The 19,964-nt window shown below is 40.2% G+C and overlaps 1 protein-coding gene and 1 long non-coding RNA gene across 6 annotated transcripts in view; one reads left to right on the top strand and one right to left on the bottom strand.

Annotated features, from left to right (window-relative positions):
• Nucleotides 1-1,732, top strand: part of NELL1 (neural EGFL like 1) — a 474,045-nt gene extending 472,313 nt beyond the window's left edge. For all 4 annotated transcript variants that reach the window (XM_075188423.1, XM_075188424.1, XM_075188425.1 and 1 more), the window contains one exon: nt 610-1,732. In XM_075188423.1, coding sequence (XP_075044524.1) covers nt 610-660 — 51 coding nt within the window. In that variant the 3' untranslated portion in view covers nt 661-1,732. The remainder of the gene's footprint in view (nt 1-609) is intronic.
• LOC142104006 (uncharacterized) overlaps nt 1-19,964 on the bottom strand; it is a 246,263-nt gene that overhangs the window by 98,064 nt on the left and 128,235 nt on the right. The gene's annotated exons all lie outside the window — the stretch shown is intronic.

Here is a 19,964-nt window from a genome sequence, read left to right as displayed (position 1 = left end):
CGATCCAGTTCCGGATAAACAGATCCCTCACTTACAACACAGTTGTATGTTATTGTTGTAGAGATGAAATGATTAAACGTAAAAATACCAATGGCTAAAACCAGGGCAGGTCCAAGTAGGGGGGAGGGGGTGACTACGCGATTCGTGTCATCTCAATGCTCCTCCCCCACTGGGTAATAAAACAATTGTACGATTGCGCAACAGGGGGGTGAACCCACACAAACCCTCTTTACGAGAAGGAGAGGCAGGATCAGGAATAGAAGCCTACCTTCCTGCTATATCTAGGAAGACTCCCCGAAATTTGGGAGCATAGGAAAGAACGGCTAAAAGGTTAACAAAAAAATGGTACTACAAATACTAAAATGTTTCATTTGGTCATCAAAAAGAACTACTTTTTTATTGTAAAGAATACTGCACCCTTTACTCTAAAAGTTTCGATAATTCTGATTATCTCTATCTCTCTATTATATATATCTTCCTCTCTCTACCTCTCTCTCTCTCTCTCTTTGCACAGAACAGAAGTGTTTGTTGATCCATATGTATATTTATTTAGGGTTTCCCTCCAAGCTAATAGCTATAATGACTCTCTCTCTCTCTCTCTTTGCACAGAACGGAAGTGTTTGTTGCTCAGTGGATCTTGAATGTCTTCACAATAATTAAAGTTTCAAACACAGGACTCTCGCAGGAGAAATGAGTGATACCGTCACCATCGATGACGTAGTGTGCGCCTGAGTCAACGTTTTTATACAACAGATAATTACCAAAGTCTCCACTAAGAGGAAGATCTTTGGCAGTTGATTGGGGACCTTCTATCACGTTCATTCACCCCAGTTTGGGCGACCAAGGATTGCTGTTTGTGACAAGGATTCTTGCTCGAAGCTCCAGCAAAAAAACGGTTAATGATCTAAATGTTGTGAGTCACAGACTTTTATTTGTCCCATCAGCCAACAATTTTAATCAGTTACTTGTAAACTTTGGGTGTCTTCTTTTTCTTCCTCATCCGTCCCGGGACACCATAATAGATGTGTTGATTTTTGGAACAACTCAAATTCACGAATGTCATGTCTCATCTCTCCGACTTTGTTTAAGGTCCCTACCTGGTGTATTCATGGAAATATGTATGTATGTACAGTCGAACGGCAGAGCATCTTTATTTAATAGCTTATTACCTAAACCAGTGTCTCAAAAAATAAAATTGTAAAATAAGAAAAAAAGACATTACAAGCTTCTTAGAAGAGGGATATCGTCTCCAAAACAGGACTTTCAAGTTATTTTTCCTTGTGTGCTGTGAGTGAACACAGCCCGTCGCTTTGGGGAGAACTCTCTGTACATCCGCGAAAGCCTAAATAAGCCCCAACCTCAAAATCATTCCCACACAAGTCGTCTCTTTGAAACCTGCATTCATATAACGCAGTTGATACCTGGATCTCTTTGAAGGCCCGTCCCCTACAGACTGCGGATATCGCATTAGTTTTTCGTAGTGAAGGACATCGCATCTCAAACGATATGAAGAAATAATGCGCAACGGATGATTATTTATCGAGATACTGAAGTGTACAAACATATTTTCACATAGCAATTATTTTCCGACTGACAAAATGTCTAAAAAAAAAAAATAATAGTTACCTTATGTCCGTGGGGAATGATGAAAAAGCTTTAAAGCAACATTACTGTCTAGGATATTCCATTTACATTTTTCTTGGTAATCACAATAAAAGCTTTTTATATCATTGTTAGGTTTCCCTCTCAATGGTTTTTTTTTCTCCTTCTTAATGCATTGTGTAACAATAACATTGTGTAACATTATTCCCCTATGAGGGTCAGGAATGCATTTCAATACGAAAGCCTTCAATACAACTTCTGGGGGGGGCAATCGGTAGTATTTCCGGAGGAAGAGATTTGTTTCGTTCAGACAGTAATGGTGTTTTAAAGGCATTTCAACATAACCGGTATAGTAAAAAAATATAAAGTCATATTGTACATGTAAAATATATTTTACATAAGAGTTTACACAAACACAACACAAGAAGTAAATAAAACAATGGAACAAATTAAAAATGAATGACTGTGTTATAGAAGTACCAAGTATGAGATTACAATTTGTTTAAATCATGCAGGGGGGGAGAATGTAAGAAAACTGATAATGGTGTAGAAAAGGTGCTGCTGTCCTTAGCAACCAGACATGTGGTGTCATTGTCTAATGCATTAAGGTGCGATGTCAAAGAGGGTGTGCAGCCCTCCAGCTTTTAAAGGGGCCATACAGAGGAAAGAGGGAGAGCACAGTGAGGAGGGAATTGCAATAGTCGGTGCGGGAGATGATGAGTGCATGAATTAAAGTTTTTGCAGTGTCTTGTGTGAGATATGTGCGTATTCTGGAATTGTTTTTAAGATGTATGCAGCATGATGTAAATATAGAGGTGCTGTGGGGAACAAAGGATAGTTGTGAGTCAAGAATTAGTGATATCGCGCACCATCCCCTGCCGCTAGACCAAGCCCCCATTTTTATTGTATTGAAAGAGAACTAATATGGACATGCCAGCTCCAGGAGATAAAATGGACTGAAGAGAAGAGAAGAAATGGAAACTCTACTGAATGGTGAACAGAAACTATATAAAGTCCTATAACAGGAATATTTTATACATCCATCCCTTAATATATACAGTAGATAAGAACAAATAAAATATACAAAATAGGGTTAGAGTCCCTTTAAGTCACCAGTAAGCTTCAATAATAAAATAAGACCGTATTTGGATTGTAAGCTCTTCTAGCTAATCACAGCAGTCTCCAGCTGCAACAGTCAATAATTACAACAATTCTTCCTGGCAATCATACAGTGCAAGAATCAGGAACCACTGGTATTCGGTCTGTTTGTATAATTGTATCCAATGGTCAGTGCTAAGCTGATCTGTACCATATCTAAGGGCAATGAATATAATCAAATTCATCCGTATGGAAACATAGAAGGAGGCTAGACAGAGAAAACCATACATTTACTATTGGGTGCCTAAAACAGTATAACATGTATATGATCCAGGTGTTACTATGTTTGTATTTCTACAGTATATGAACCAAGATAATTATGGAAAAGTGATTGTCCCAAGTTAGTAATATCCAGTGGGAAAAACCTGGACTGTACTGGGAAAACTGGGACAAACAGTAGCCGTGGGGCTGTCCCCTATGCTATATAGGCTCTGTATCACATACTGGTATAGCAGTAACATTGCTGTGATCTCATGGAAATAGACGGAGTCTAAATCCACCACTACACTATTTTCAAGACAACTTATAAGACTCATATTTGCAGCCCCCAAAACCACCATCGGGGCCTCTAATGTCCTGGGTACTTCCTTTATTTACTGTCAGATCAAGTTGCTCACTGTATGCTGTCATATTTCCTTTTATCTTATTCTTCACTTGATTTTAATTAACACTCAGAACAGACTATTTCTATCATTATTTTCTCTCTCTCTCTGTATATTCAGCAAACAGCAGCCAAGAGCCCACCTAACCACAGAGTGCATGCCTGCAAGCCTGTCACTCACACACTGCTGGCTCAGGAAGATGTTAGATAGAGAAGCACCTCCTCTATTACAAGGTTACTTGCTGAAAAGTGTAAAATAGAAAAAGAAAGAAAAATGTTCCCTATATTAAAGTTACAATTATATAAATATAAAACAGCACGTCATCCCAAAAAAAAGGGTGCACCAAGCCCACAAAATTCTAAATCCAAAAGGAAAACAGGTGGTGCTAATAACCAATGCACTAAATGTATTAATAACTGCAATTCATAAGGTTTAAAATAAATCAGTAACCTGGAAATTGTTACATATTCCAAACATCTATATATCTCTCTCTCTCTCTCTATCTATATATATATATATATATATCTCTATATATATATATATATATATATATATATATATATTTGAAACTAAAAATTTATATTTGAAACTAAATGTAAATAATAAACAGTTAATTATGCAAATAGATCTGCAAAATCCAGTTAAAGTAAGATTAAACATACATATTAATAGCTTCTGTAGAATCACAATACAAAATATAATCTAATAATCAAAATATTATGGTGGAAATGTTGTTTAACATGATGTATAAAAAAATAAAAGGCACAAAAATCTGCTTGTGTCAAAACACAACAACCTTCAGCCACTGTCTTTCTGATTATACAGCTTAGAAACAGTCCAGACTCCACTTAAATGAACACTTTGTACTAATATTCCACAATATGATTATAGGGTTATTATATTAAATGTGAGTTTTTTTTACCCCATTAATTAGTATCCCTTATTTCCACTTTTCACAGCAATAAAGGATGTATTTTTGAACCATGAAAGTCATGCGCATCAGATAAGAGGCTGTCCCAGCAATGACTGTATGCCCAGAGAGTTACTGTGCTGCCTGCTAATCTTAGGGTGAAAGAACCAACTTCCAGCTTCTGACCAGGATATATCTATCTGCTATATTAGGCTGTTGTTGCAAAGCCCTAATACTGAGATTTGCCTAAGCCATAGAGAAACAGCATTTCCCCCATGATTTAATGCTTGAAATTTCAGCTAGTTAAGGTGTGATGACATCATAATCCCACTCCTATGTATAAATTTGCATATCTGCATAGAATGTATGTCTGCAAGCTTGTCACTCACACACTCTTAGCTCAGAAAGATGTAAGATAGAGAAGCACCCCCATAACATGATCACTTTCTGAAGAAGGTTATATATTTATTTATTTTCAATATTTCAGATAGATTATTCAACTCCTTTTTTACTCGCCTTTTTGTATAATTTTACTGTAGACAAATTCATCAACGGGGAACAGACAAAGAAAGCAAACAGTTGGCAATGGAGGATTGGACAGAAACAAAGCACATATAACTTCACTGTCTTTTTCTCTATTTCTCAGATAACTTGGTTGCCCCTTACAAGTAAAAATTATTAGTAGGGATTACTGGCAGATCATTGAGACCGACTATTTTTATATTTCTATAAATGTTTTAAAAGATTAGAAATGGAATGCCAGAAGCCACATAGTTGTTTAATGAAGAAGGAAACACAAAGGATCCTATTAAGTTCATCCCTATTTAAGCACAATTTTCTTGTGTCCACAAACTAAAAAAAAAGGCAATTAGAGATTTGTTAGACTTGTGAGTTAGGCAATCCCAATTCGAGGGCTCTACCCCACTGTCCCGACCAGGAGAGCTCACAATTCTAAAATGCTACGGAATTTGCTGGCACTATAAAAATAAATGTTGATGTTGAAGACAGATTTGTCCTGCAGAGGTGGGAACGCTTGGGAAGTATCTCCTGTTCACAATGCATATCATGGCAATGACTGGGTGCTAAGAGAGGAGGGGGGTACAGGGCAGCCTGGAACTTTAGGAATGTTGAATATACATCCGTGGTTTGTGGACACACCCCATCGGGACATGACAACACCCCTAGTAAGATGGTCACACAGGGGGTGTCCCCGAATGAATAAGCAGCAAAGTTAGGTTGGGTTGGCCCATAGTATAAATCTGCATATATTCCTATACATATTTTAATTAACAGCATAAAAGCAATAAAGAAGCAAAGTCGCTCTGGAAACATGAGGCAGCAGATTTCTGAGTTGCAAGAAGGTTCGATTAACACGTGAACAAAACAGGAAAACGGTTTTATCTCTGTATGTTACCGTACATGTTATTTGTCCTGGAGCAACAGTAATCCCAAATTAACACATCAGGCTTTCCTACAGACAACTTAAAAAAAAAAAAAAAATAAGTACAGGGAATTTGTGGAGAATAGCAGTGCGTGGCCCCAGGAATCGCCTAACCTGGAGAGGTAAGTAAAGTGCGCCGACAAACACTAGCACGGCGAACCGCAAAATGACGTTATAACCGCACCAAGCAGTTAAAGGAACATACCGATATATGTAACGTAGGGCACACTGAAATATAAATGTACAACGCACTATGGCACACAAAACGTGCTGCCGAAATGTTAAATTACCATGTTATGTTATTTCAGCAAAAACCACTTTAGTACGTGAAATACACGACAGGCCTGATTAGGCTTATTGCAGTATATAGGTGAATATTTGGTAAATGTAAAATCTATACTACTAGTTTTAGTATTGTGAAAATGCAAATATTTAGGGGTTGATTAATTAAGGAAAGAAAGGCAAAAAAAAGGAGAACGTTTTCTCTGGGACAAACCATGTTACAATGCAAGGGGCACAAATTCGTTTATTATTTTGCACATTCCTCCCGGAATTTCCGGGAGGCTCCCAAATTTCGGGGGGCCCTACCGGATTCCCGGGAGAGCAGGCATTCTTCTGCACGTGATGGGGGCTGGGTTTGATGACACAAAAATGCGCTATCAAGCCCCACCCTCTGCTTTTAGCATCTCCTAGCAGGGGGCAGGGATACAGTGATGCAATAGAGTCACCACACCCACTCCTATCCCCTGTCACATGACCTCTGCTCCAGGATCTCCTGGAACAAAGGTTTAAAAAGTTGGCAAGAATGAAACATGCCCAGTTAGAGTACATGGTGGCATAAAAGATTATCTCATGCAAACCACACACATCCCAATGTCCATTTGGTCACATACCACAAGAAGGCGAGAGGTCAATATATATATATATATATATATATATATATATATATATATATATATATATATACACAGAATAATATATATACTTTGCGTGAAAGTACAATACACAATCCAAGATGCAGATTTATACGTAATTAGAGACAGATATATGTTAAACTTTGCAGTAATATAAACTCTAATATAACTTCTAGAATAAACATGAGGTTCTTAGTGCACATTTTGATCAAACTTTGGATGCCCTTGAGCCCTAAAAAGACGAACAGCATCTCAGTGAAGTCTATAGGACTCCATCACCGCTGGAGAAGATTCCACGGATCCACGGGGTCCCATCATGGCCGGATTAAGGGGGGGGGCACAGGGGGGCACGTGCCCCGGGCCCCCCTCTCTCTGAGGGCCCCCCGCCGCCGGCCGCCAGCGGATCGGATCACCTGTCAGTTGGTGATCCGATTCTGCTGCTTGTGCGGCCCCCCTGACGCAGGCGCACCGCCCCCCGCAGAATTTGACAGCTGGCCTGATGTACAGCAGCCGCGGTGCTGTACATCAGGCTATTCTAAGATGGCCGAAATGGAGCTGCTGCGCATGTGCAGCAGCAGCTCCTCACATACCAAAAGCTACTGGGATGCTGTGCTGAACGTGGCTGCCAAGGTGAGTCACACATTCACTTGGAATATGTATGTGTATATGTATGTATGTAGTTATGTATGTATATATATATATATGTGTGTGTGTATGTATATGTTAATTAAACATTTAATAGAAAAGGCATAAGTACTTTAATTACTAACAAAATAGACAAAATAGGGGATCCCATAACATATTTGTTGTGTGTGTCTACATATATATATATATATATATATATATGTATATATATATATATATATATATATATATATATATATATTTATATTATATATATACACACACACCGCACATTAAAAAGAGAGAAACATTTATAACATGTCAATAATTTTGATATATATATATATATATATATATATATATATATATATATATATATATATATATATATTTATGTTAAAACTGATGTCATTTTATCAGTGTTTCTTTTTTTTTTTTTAATGTGCCGTATCAATACTATTTTCTGAGGCGGGCTGGGACGGGGAGCTGGGGGGCATATGCCCGCTGGGCTGGGCAGAAAAAAAAAGGACTATTTTGGGCCGGTCCCTGCACTGGCCCAAGTCTCTATTACTTGGTGGCTGGCCTCTCCTCCAAGACCAGCTACATTCTATCATTGGCTGCGGATTCCTACGATCCGTCCTCCCCTTCCCCCATGTGTGGCTGCTATTGGTGTCACATGGGACGTGCACCACGTGACAGGTGCCGTCCCATTTGTGAAGAGAAACAAGGTCATACAGCGAGCGGACAAAACAAAGTTAGTGGGGGTAGTACGTTAATATAATGTGTGTGTGAGGGGGGTAGTATGTTAATATATTGTGTGTGTGAGGGGGGTAGTATGTTAATATAATGTGTGTGTGAGGGGGGTAGTATGTTAATATATTGTGTGTGTGAGGGGGGTATTATGTTAATATAATGTGGGAGGGAAGGGGGGTTCTTAATTTAACTTGGATTGCAGGTGGATGCTAATTATTTAATGGGTGATCTTTTATTTGTGGAGTGATGGTTGGGGCAATTTAATATAATAGTGTTGGCTATCAATTTAAGATGGGGTGATTGGACCTTTAAATTTGATGCTGGGGTGGTTTGGAAGCTCATAAATAAATGTGTCGTGTTTTGGGGAAAATTAGGTCTGTTTATTAAATGTGAATATGAATTATTTAATGCCGTAGATGATTGTGGAAAATGGTTATATATTTTAAACATAAATGCCATTTAATTTATTGATAGGGCATTTTCGAGGGAGGGAAATATGTTTATATATTAAATGGGAATACTATTGATTTTAACATCAGGGTTGGTTGGAATTTTCTAATTTTCATGTACCCATTTTTTTTTACCAAATAGGGCCCACAACATTCCAAGATCCAGACAAACAGCAACTGAGCTAAAGACACCAGCAGCCACAGGTGGAGAAAGTGACAAAAACAGGTAGGAGAGAACAGGACAGTCTTCCAACTGTTCTGAATCTGGTCCGGCAGTCCTGAATTAGGGTGACTGTCTCGTGTAGTCAGAATTGGGTCCAACTACAGGAACAGTTGGAAGGTATGTCCTGCTTCACCCTGTACTGCTCGTGAAGGCAGAGCTGCGTGCACCTAACTGTAGTGCACACAGCATTGCCTGTGTGTTTGTCTAAAATGATAACCATGTTACATCATAGGGGCCCCCCTGCCTAAAGTGCCCCGGGCCCCCCAGAGCCTTAATCCAGCTCTGGGTCCCATCGCTATGCGCAAGCGCAATCTTAGCCGTGCATGCACGATAACCGCACAGTGGTTAGATCCTCCATTTGCCGGCTGCATTCGGCTTTTGGTGGAGACGTTTTTAGTTCGTTTGAGAGAGGGATTTCGCCAGGGCTCACCACGAGTGTCCGACTGGCAACCAAAGACCCAGGACCTACTTTACAACCATCCATAGCACGTAATCTAAGCTTTTTAAACACCTCTATATGAAATATAGATTTTCACGTTTCCTTAACAAGCGCCCTCTCTGTAATATACTGTAGTTTACATCCCACGAGTGCAACCAATTTACAGAGAGGAAAACAACAATTTACTTTTCAGCCAGTGGTACAGCCCATTATCACTCCCCACTGACTTATAATATAAGTAGTAAATCAAAAGTTTCTATCTTGACACATCATTTAATCCCTCTTATATTCTTGTCTCAACTACTTTTCTCCGGGAACTTTGTGCAGATAATATCTTAAAGTATTCATGTGTCTGTCCTAATATCTGAAATAAACACGTTACTGGAAAATAGAGATGGACACAGTGTACGTAGCCACAATTAATAAATGTTTACAGTTAGTTCCATTTTGATGTCATTGTTGCAATTACTGTCCACAGATATATTTGGTTGACGGATAAATCTCTACGCTGTTAAACATTAAAATATGAAAGGCTGTGGATTACTGAGTAAATATAACTGAAAAAACTGGAGTGTTTATATTTAATATGTCCACTTTGTCACTTCTCTGCTGCAGGGTAGGAAGAGAGGGGTTTCTCTAGCGCAGGCAGTGTGAGACTGGCAGTTTTGCAGACTTGCTGTGTAGAATGCACTGCATCGATTGGATTTAATTTCAAAGTTGTTTTATTTTGGAACATTGCTGAGGATTTATATGAATAAAGAAATTAACACTTCTCCAGTATTTAATGTACCCGTCGAGAGTGTGTGCGCTTTCTGTATTTTTTACACAGATTTTTATACGGGGGTAAGACAAGTGCGTCACAGCAGCTAAGTATTAGCTGTCTTCCATGTAGACTGGAAGGTAATAGTATTCTTTTAAAGACAGCTACAGTTTATAATAAAAATGTATTTCATATATCGCTGTTCTGTGTGTCTTTCAGTAGAACACAAAGTGTTTTAAATTTTCAGATTAAAAAAACATGATACAAAATAAACATATAAAAGGATTAACAGAGTACAGAAGAGAGCGAAAAACATTTGTTTTTTGTTTTAAGAAGATAAAAGGACATTAATGAAATGCTTCAGTAAACAGATAAGCCTTTAGTCAGTTTTTCAAGCTCTCTAGAGTGGGGAACTGGCAGCGAGATACAGACAGTAGCAGCAAAGCTAAAAGTTTGAGCCCGAATGAATTATGGAAGATTCTAGGAACTGGTAGTGGTCCTTCATCTGCATAACGAAGTGAGCGAGGGGAGCGTAGGGAGTGCGAAGCTGCTTCACGTACTCAGGACCTTAGTTATGTACGACTTTGAATGTCAAATTAGCTAATCTTGAAACAGCTTTGCAATCTTACAGGCGGCCGGTGAAAGGGAATGGAGACAAGGTGTAATAGAGCAGGAACGAGGCTGGTAGTAACAGACTGGTGGCTGCATTTTGTACCAGCTGCAAATGGTGCAGATCTTCTCCTGGGAGCCCCAGACAGAGAACATTGCAGGAGTCCAAGTGTGAGGACACCGACACATGTATGATATACTTGCCAACTCTCCCTGAATGTCAGGGAGACTCCCTCACTCTCTGAGGAGTCTGGCATTCTCCCTGATGCTGAGCCAGTACAAGACGTTTTTGGCTTCGCCATCTGTGGCATGATGACACAATACAGAAATTGTGTCCTATGTCCATGTATTGATGCCTATGGAGGCGGCCATTTTCATGGAGACCAAGATTTAATCAAAGACTGACAGGTAAGACAACATGACTTTAGTAATGGAGACAGAAATATAAAAGACACTTCAGTCTCTAGAGATTCATTAGCTGCGTTTCTTTAACACATAGTTGCCTACTCTCCAGGAATGTCCAGGAGACTCCCGCATTTCTGGGAGACCTCCCGGGAGAGCAGGGCAACCTCCCAGTTCACGTCCCCACAATAGATAAGTGGCGGGGGGGCTTAATGATGCAAATATTGTCATCTTAGCCCCGCCCCATGCTGTAATTGGCCAAAATTGTGACAATGGTTAGGGGGCGTGGCCAAAATGATGAGCTTCATCAAGCCACACCCCTCGCACACCCACCTCCCCCGGGATCTCCCTGAAGCCAACGAGGAAAAGTTGGCAAGTATGATGTATTAGTATAGGGAAATCGGAGGGAATTAAATGCCCGATTCTGGCTACGTTCTTCAGATGACAGAATGAATGTAGAACAATGTATTTCACCTCCATGGTTCCTATACTAAAATTTCATTGTGTGGATTTATTAGTCATTTAAGCACACTATACACCAGTCAGCCACAACAGTAAAACCACTGACAAGTGAAGTGAATAACATTGATTGTCTCATTACAATGGCACCTGTCATAGGGCTGGGATATATTAGGCAGTAAGTGAACAGTCAGTTCTTGAAGTTGATGTGTTGGAAGCAGGAAAAATGGGCAACGTAAGGATCTGAGCGACTCTAACAAAGGTCAATTTGTGATGGCTATAAGACTGTAATCCACAACCCTTTGAGTCATCGAAAATCGTGACTATCCTTGAAAAAATTGATTATGGGGTTTGCCGCATCAAAGACAAAAAATATGGCAACACTAAATATTAAAACTAAGTACATTTCTATCAATCAAATCAATGGTAATATTAAAATCCATTTCATTTTATAAAGCATTTGACGACCAGCAGCCGTACGGTGTAACCCTCGCAACGCTGGTGTGACCTTTCCTGGAGGATACGGGGTTAAATATCTTGTCAAACCTCATTGGCATTTAAAAGCTGAATCAAATGTAAGTACTTTAGGACAATTATCATCAGCATCCTTTATTTATAAAGCGGGAGCACATTCTGGAGAAGATATCACTGGGCATTAGTAGACTCATTCAGATCTGGGGATATTTTGTTGCAGCTGCAGTTTTTCTACAAGTGATTATGAAAAAAAAAACTTGTTATGAGGTCACCTCACAGATCAATTTTTAATTTGAAATCTGTTTCTTCTCCCGTCGGTCTGAGGCTCCCTGCTCCCCGCTGGTGTAAGAATTACTCTGAAAATGACTGCTCATAACCCATTCACACCTAGCGCGACGCTCTCTGCGCTTCATCTCCGAGCCAGCCGAACGGCCCAGACCAGCAAACGCCAACACCAGTCACAGCCAATATCACTACCATTAGTATTAATTAACAGCCCAACGGGGCGCCGACGGTTCTGATGCCTCGAGCTGCCTCGGTTACTAAAATGTGATGTACCCCCCCCCCCCCCCCCCAGCAGGCCTCGGCTTTAGATGTGCGACTGGTGCAGAGACATTAAATCCAATCGCAGAGTGAAATATGAAGCTGTTATAGTTAGGTTAGTTCAAGGAGATGAAGTCACCTTTTCCAGAATATCTGGTTCGTAAAGGAGGATTTAAAGATTAAACTTTTTGTCATCCTGTGTCTATCCAGCCACTGTGGAACTATTTCCCGTCATTTGTGGAAGAGAAAAGCTGCCCGTCCATCCGGTGTTGTAGATGCAGCTCACAACAACCAGGGACAGACCTAGACTTTTTGTTTTTTACCTTCACTGTGATTGGTGGGCCTCAACGCCCTCCTTAGCCTTGATCGAACCTGGCGGTTAAGAAACAGGCAGTGGACGCTACCCAGCTGGTCAGATTGTGTTTAAAACATGATTATGTTTGGGGATCCTCTGCCTGCCTCTCGGCCGCTATGCAAATGGATGTAGTGTGCTGCTTAGGGGGAGGTAGGGGATACCCCCAATTGCTCCTTCTCTGGATCCACCACAGGACATAGCTGCCACTCTCTGTAATGGCAAAATTTCCACCCCTGGATGCACCAACTACCATCTCTTATCAGCACAGAGAATGTGCATGAAGACCGGATGACGGAGCAAACACCGGCCCCTGCAGAGGGGGGGACACAAGAAGATGGACCCCCCAAAAAAAGAAAGAAAGATTTGCTAAGGTGCCCGGCGTAGTGTTTCCACCCCTGAAAAGAGCAGAGTAGAATTTTGGTGGAGGTATGAAGCTCCAGTGATTAAGGGGCATATTTAATAAAGCACGATAGTGCTTTTAACGGATAATTAAGGTCCCACAGTGTCCTCCGCAAATTTATTAAGGGGGCATCGCAGCAGATATCATGGATATCTGCTGCTTTGCACTCCTCTTCGTTTTTGGGAGCAGTCACCATACAACTGGCCGCAATCTAACAAGTCCCGAAAAAAAAGTTTTTTCGGAAACTTGTCATGTTAATGTACGCCAGCTGCAGCTGGCGTACATCATCCGAATTGAGGAAATCTAATGCTGTCAGCTCTGCTCCGGAGAGCAGAGCTGGACAGCGCATGTGTGGAGGGATCACATGATCCCTCCCTGTCACTCAGCGCTCTATCGTTGCAGAGACAGAGAGGGGATCTGTGTGCGCATGTCCAGTTCTTGGAACTGGACATGCGCACTTGAAGAGTGAAGAGAAGACCCGAAGACAACGCTTCCGAAGAGGGGGGTAAGTATGGGTTTTTTTTTCCACAGAAACAGCAGATTATCGGGACTGCTGTTTCTGTACTCCGGTTTTGATAAATTTGAGAAATGAATCAATACTTATCCGTCCGATAAGGATTGATAACCATTTCTCTATTTCAACGTTAAATGATAAATGTGCCCCATAATCTTTGAGTGCCGGTTTCGCCAATCTGTATTGTATTTGTAAATTTACCTATCGTTGAATTTAGCGCTGGGATGGATTGTTATTTATTCTGCTGAGTGTTCTGTGGTTGGAGTAGGATTGAGGACATTTTAGGCCCAATCTTGCCTGGAAACGACACATTTTTCTGCACGAAGAATATTTTGCAAAACCGTTTTGAACATTTGAAATATCTCGGTGGACAGGAGACAAATCACTTTGCATATGTTCTCCAGCTAATTGTGCATGAAGGAAAGCTGGTTTAATAGCACAGAAACAGCACGATACCTCCAGACATGCACCCAAACTTGCATCTAACATTTATTTTTGTCAGTGGAATCTGTAACATTAAAATCTCTTCCACTCCACTAGAAGATCTACATTACCCCTGTGTTTTACTAGCTCTCAGTACTGCGTCATTTTTGTAACCTGCGTATTACCACGGCAGATGTTCATAGACCCCCGTGTTCTGGTTTTGGATCTGGATTAACTTCGTGTTTTGGTTTTGGATCCCTATTGTTTTTGCTAAAATCAGGTAAATTTTGCTTCCCCCCCCCCCCCATTATTATTAACCTCAATAACACTAATTTCAAGTCATTTGCAGTCAATTTTGACCACCTCACAGGACACAATATTATTTTCATACACTTTCAAACAAAGACTGCAGCGACCTGGCTGGATGGTAAGCGACAGAGCAATAACACAAACACACGGCAGTTCCTAGCACTTCTAGGACACATTGCCACACAGCAGTTGCAGTAAAGAAAAGTGGTGCAATTAGCAATGGAGCTCTCCTCCTTGTGTGTTACCTATATAACACTGTACAATGTGACTGCAGATTTAGAAGACCAAGCCAGCCAGACCTAATATTTCTATTTCAGCAATGATAATTAGCAATGGAGCTCTCTTTAATGTCACTGTAGACTTTAAAGAACACTGGTACCTCCTCCTCTTTCTATTCTATCTATGACGCTGCCCAACTGCACTAGAGAGTGCCAAGAACTGTGCTACCCCTTCTGTGTCCCTCTGTGAAATGGCGCTGGATCGACGTGGGGGGCGGTACTTATAGAATCCAGAACTCGCAAGATCCGAGATCCGATAACGTTTCAATTCCGAGTGCGCGCTGGGCTCGGTACTTGGAGCTGGTAAATTCGGGTGTGTTCAGTTCTCGGGGAACCGAGCCTGAGCATCTCTAATTAACACCCAATTTATTGGGGAGCATACAGACAATATTATAGTCAGTAATACATTTGATCTGTTCAGATTACATTAAAATATTATATATATCTATATCAAATCATACAGTGCATCTACAAAACTAAAATTCAATAAAGCTACAAGATCTGAATAAAACATAGATAAAATAGGTATTGGCCAGAAGATCCATGTTTTGGAAATGATAAGATTTCCTTTTTATAGTGAAATATTCTGGCCTACAGCCTGTGATAGGTAAAATAATGAAATGCAGTCATTTTATAGCCTTTTATCCTGCAGACAGAATAGCATTTTATTCAGTATTGTCAGCGGGCGTATCATCAGTATTTCTTGTATCTAGTATCATCAGTGTAGCAACAAATGGTCTGACTTATGGCACTGGTTGCCGAAAATATATAATATCTAAAAAAGTGGGGTAAATTATACAATTCTTAATACCGTAAATCATGCTTAATGTACATAAAGCAGTCACCTCTGGGACACCAGGTGTAAAATCTGCAAGTGAAAGAAGTAAAAGAAAGGTACTAACAATAGTATAGTAAATACATATAAAAGGCTCTGAAACATAGTAATGCTATTTGCATATAGCAGGAGCATGTGTGAGGACTTGGCTGAGCACTGACTCGCCTCCCGAGGCTGGGGGCCCCTGGAGGATGGGTTAGTACCCCCTGCATTGGTAGTAAGTCGACCACTGTTGGAGAGCCTATTACTGCAATTGGGTAGGTTTAACGAAAAAAAAAAATATAGTAATAAATAACGCAACTCATCAAAGAAAAGAAAAGCTACGGTTAGGAAAGATTACATCTTGGGGGTAAATGTATCAAGCTGAGAGTTTTCCGGTGGGTTTTAAAAGTGGAGATGTTGCCTATAGCAACCAATCAGATTCTAGCTGTCATTTTGTAGAATGCACTAAATAAATGAAAGCTAGAATCTGATTGGTTTTTCAAACCCGCTGGAAAACTCTCAGCTTGATACATTTACCCCCTGGTGTTACTTAGATCTAATCAATTTTACGGTGCATGTGAAAGTATTTTTGCCACGTTGCAAGAGCCTGTATCTCGTTATAATTAGAGATGGTCACTGACCCCCGTGTTTTGGTTTTGGATTCGGTTTTGGATCTGGATTACCGTCAGGTTTTGGTTTTGCAAAACCGCCATTGCGTGTTTTGGTTTTGGCTTTGTTTGGTTTTGTTTTGCTATTTTGTTGGAAAATACATGTTTTTGTGCCTAAAATAACCCAATTTAGTGCTCCAACTGTTTTAGAGATAAGTAGTCTAATTGTTGAGGTAATAAATCATCCAAAAAAACTGTTTAATTCTTCGTTGGTAGGCCTTCATTTATTCTACACACAAAACAGATTGTCTTCCTCTCCATCTATGCATATTGGCAATGCAGCCATCGTCTTTGGATGTATATTACACCCTACACTTATAGTTAAATATGTAAAGAAATGGAAAAAGACAGTTTGCTTTTTGTCTCTATAGGCCCCCCTCCACTTGTATAAAATACCAAAAAATCCAGCCGTTATAGACTGTACAATATTAATTGACATGGAGAAAGCCAGTTTAGTTTCTGTCTCTCTAGGCCCCCCTCCACTTGTATAAAATACTAATAAATTCAGCCGTTATATACTGTACAATATAAATTGAAATGGACAAAGGCAGTTTGGTATCTGTCTGCATCAGATCCTCTCTCCACTAGGAGTAAAATAGAAAACTATTCAGCCGTTATATAATCTAGAATATAAATAGAAATTGAGAAAGGCAATTTGGTATCTGTCTGCATCATAATCATCAACATTATCATTAGCGCCCTCGTCGCCTACACAAATCTCCCCCTCATCCTCTTCTAATTCCAAAGTGGCATCCTCAATTTGGGTATCACCGGCTACACTCGGGCTATTAAGGCACACATCAGCAGAATGCTTACGATTAGACATCCCACTGTTGGATGGACTCTCCACAGGGATTGTTGTCATTTGTGAATCAGAGCAAATAATAGCCAAAGGTGAAGGCCTCATTCTCTCTTTGCCACTGCGTGTGTAGAATGGCATGCTTGCAATTTTTTTTTTTATCGTCACTTAACTTTTGCTCAGTTACACTTCTTTTTCGCTTCAATGCAGTAAATTTTTTTGGGGTTTTTGTTTTTTTGCACTAATTTGAAAACACTCTGTTGTTTGACATCGCCTTGGCCAGATGACGTACTGGGAACACTAACATCAGGACTGGTGACAGAACCTGGTTGCTCATTCAGATCATATGTGGACTGCTTTAAATTTATTCTGAGTGCAAACCACTGGGGAGTGCTAAAAATTATTTGGTAGATACTGCTGACAGATATGACTTTTGACAGCCAGAAATATTAATGCACAATAAGGGAGGACACCCCAAAAGCACTGAGGAGTGCTAAAAATTATTTAGTAGATACTGCTGACAGTTATGACTTTTGACAGCCAGAAATATTAATGCACAATTAGGGAGGACACCCCAAAAGCACTGAGGAGTGCTAAAAATTATTTAGTAGATACTGCTGACAGATATGACTTTTGACAGCCAGAAATATTAATGCACAATTAGGGAGGACACCCCAAAAGCACTGAGGAGTGCTAAAAATTATTTAGTAGATACTGCTGACAAATATGACTTTTGACAGCCAGAAATATTAATGCACAATTAGCGCTGGGGAGTGCCAAATATTAAGAAAAAATAATAAACCTCTATCCTCCTCTCTGCACTAGCGATTTTGGTTAGAGCAACTGCAAGAACAATATTGTATTCTCTGTCCCTGCTCTAATCAGCCTATGACTACACCCTGCTCTCTCCCTCTGTCAAATGGCGATGGATTGCTGTGGAGGCGTGTATTTATAAAGTTGAAGTATCGCGAGAACCGAGCCCCGAGATCCGACGACGTCACGATGACGTTCGGCCTCGATTTGGATTCGGAACGGGCGGGAGAGTACCGAGCTGCTCAGCTCGGTACTCGGATACCCAAAGTTCGGGTGGGTTCGGTTCTCGGAGAACCGGACCCGCCCATCTCTAGTTATAATGCACATCAAGGCAGAGAATGCAAAGACCACTGTAGCAACCAAACCAAAAGCACACGCCAACATCCAAAATCATCAAAAAACAATGCATATTAAACATACCTTGCAACAATTGGCAAAACTTAACAAAATGAGGCCATTATCCTACTTTTTCATGCATGCTATCCCCATATCACGTGAGACCAAAGTCTATCCAATGGGCCACACTCTCTTTGGCCACCAGAATGGATGACTGTCGAGAAATTTGTGACTGTTGGTGGTTATGTATTAGCTAACCATGTGCTTCCAAAGATTCAGCCATTATCATTATCATTGATTTGCGCTGGACAATAAGAACAACAGAACATACATAAAACAGGGACATACAAGGTAGAGAAAATAAATGCAGACATTAAAAAAGGGTAGGGAGGGCCCTGCTCACAAGAGCTTACAATCTAGTGAGAAGAGCTGAGACGAGAGCAGTGAGGACACCCAGTGTGAGTAGTGTCAGCGGGAGTAGGTCAAGCTGTAATAAAATAGATGGGTTTTCTGAGATTGTTTAAAGATTTGAAGGCTGTGGGAGAGTCTGGTCGGGCAGGGTAGTGGATTCCATAGTTTGGTGATGGCACAGGAAAAATATTTTAGTTGGCAGTGAGAGGTGGTTATAATAGACAAGGCAAGAAGGTGGTCAGTGGACTATCTAAGAGGGGTGAGGAAGAATATTTTGAGATGTGGTTTTTGATGTATGAAGGAGTGATTTTGTAGAGTCGAGCGAGTGATTTGAACTGGTTTCTGGGTTATACGAGGAGCCAGTGAAGGGATTTGCAGAGTTATGCTGCAGATGTGGATAGAAAGGATCAGCCAAACATACGAGTGATTCCAAAGGCCATTTCCGGATACCATACCCACTAACTATCCCAAATTTTGCAGGACAGTCGGATTTTCTGTAGAAAAGGGGGCTTGCTTTAGCCATAGATAAGTATGCCTTAGCTAGAGTCATTGCTTAATCTGTCTAGATATTCCAATCAGGAATGTTAGACGATATATTGCACTTGCAACTGTCGCACAGATTACAAACACACTCACTTGTACACATAGAACACTGGTATGTAACAAAGACTTAGCAAAGAATATTTGTCATAACATCCCATTGTGTGAATTTATTTGCATTATTTGTGATCTTTAAGAAGCAAATCCTATTTTCCGTCTGTTTTTCGTTCATTTGGAACTCTGCAAAGTTTGGTGAACACTTGCGGCCACAAGGCACCTAGGTGTTTTCAATTTAACTGCATACACTGAGATTTGCACCGTATCAATATGTTAATACCTGCTCCGTTCTAAAAACAGGGCATACATTCATAAGCTACACCCTCCTGTTCACATTGCCTCCGGCTGAGCAGGATGATAAGATGACTGACACCCAGCCGTGTGGTAACACTTGCGCATACAAAACGTTTCAATATCAAAAACACTGGCTCTCCCAGGGCTCGACAGATAAGAACAACGACACAAAAATAGAAGAAAATTCAACAATTGTCCTAATCAAACTGATTATTCTTCCATCAATAATTCAAAGAGGGGGAAAAAAGCTGTACTTTAAAATTAATCATTACACTGGCAAAGGCTTCTTTACATCAATAATGAAACATTTCCTGTGAAAGCAAAGAGATAAAGGAGCTAGAGAAGAGAGAGCGAATTCCCAGTCTGCTGAAGATGAAGTTATCTTTTGTTTAGGAAACAATCCCAGATATTATTTATTGTGCGAGTGATGTGCTGTTTGGGATAGAGAGAAACGCGTTGAGTGCCTGAAGATAGTCTTTCAATTAGGAATCGCTGAATTCGCCTGCATTATGTTTTATTTTACATTTTGCAACACATAAGACAGTTTCTTTCAACTTGTGACATGATAAGATTCAAAGGCTACACATT

The sequence above is a fragment of the Mixophyes fleayi genome, chromosome 10 (genome assembly GCF_038048845.1).
Source record: "Mixophyes fleayi isolate aMixFle1 chromosome 10, aMixFle1.hap1, whole genome shotgun sequence".
Classification (NCBI taxonomy): Eukaryota; Metazoa; Chordata; class Amphibia; order Anura; family Limnodynastidae; genus Mixophyes; species Mixophyes fleayi.
Note: the sequence above shows the minus strand (reverse complement) of the source record. Positions and strands in the feature narration are given on the sequence as shown.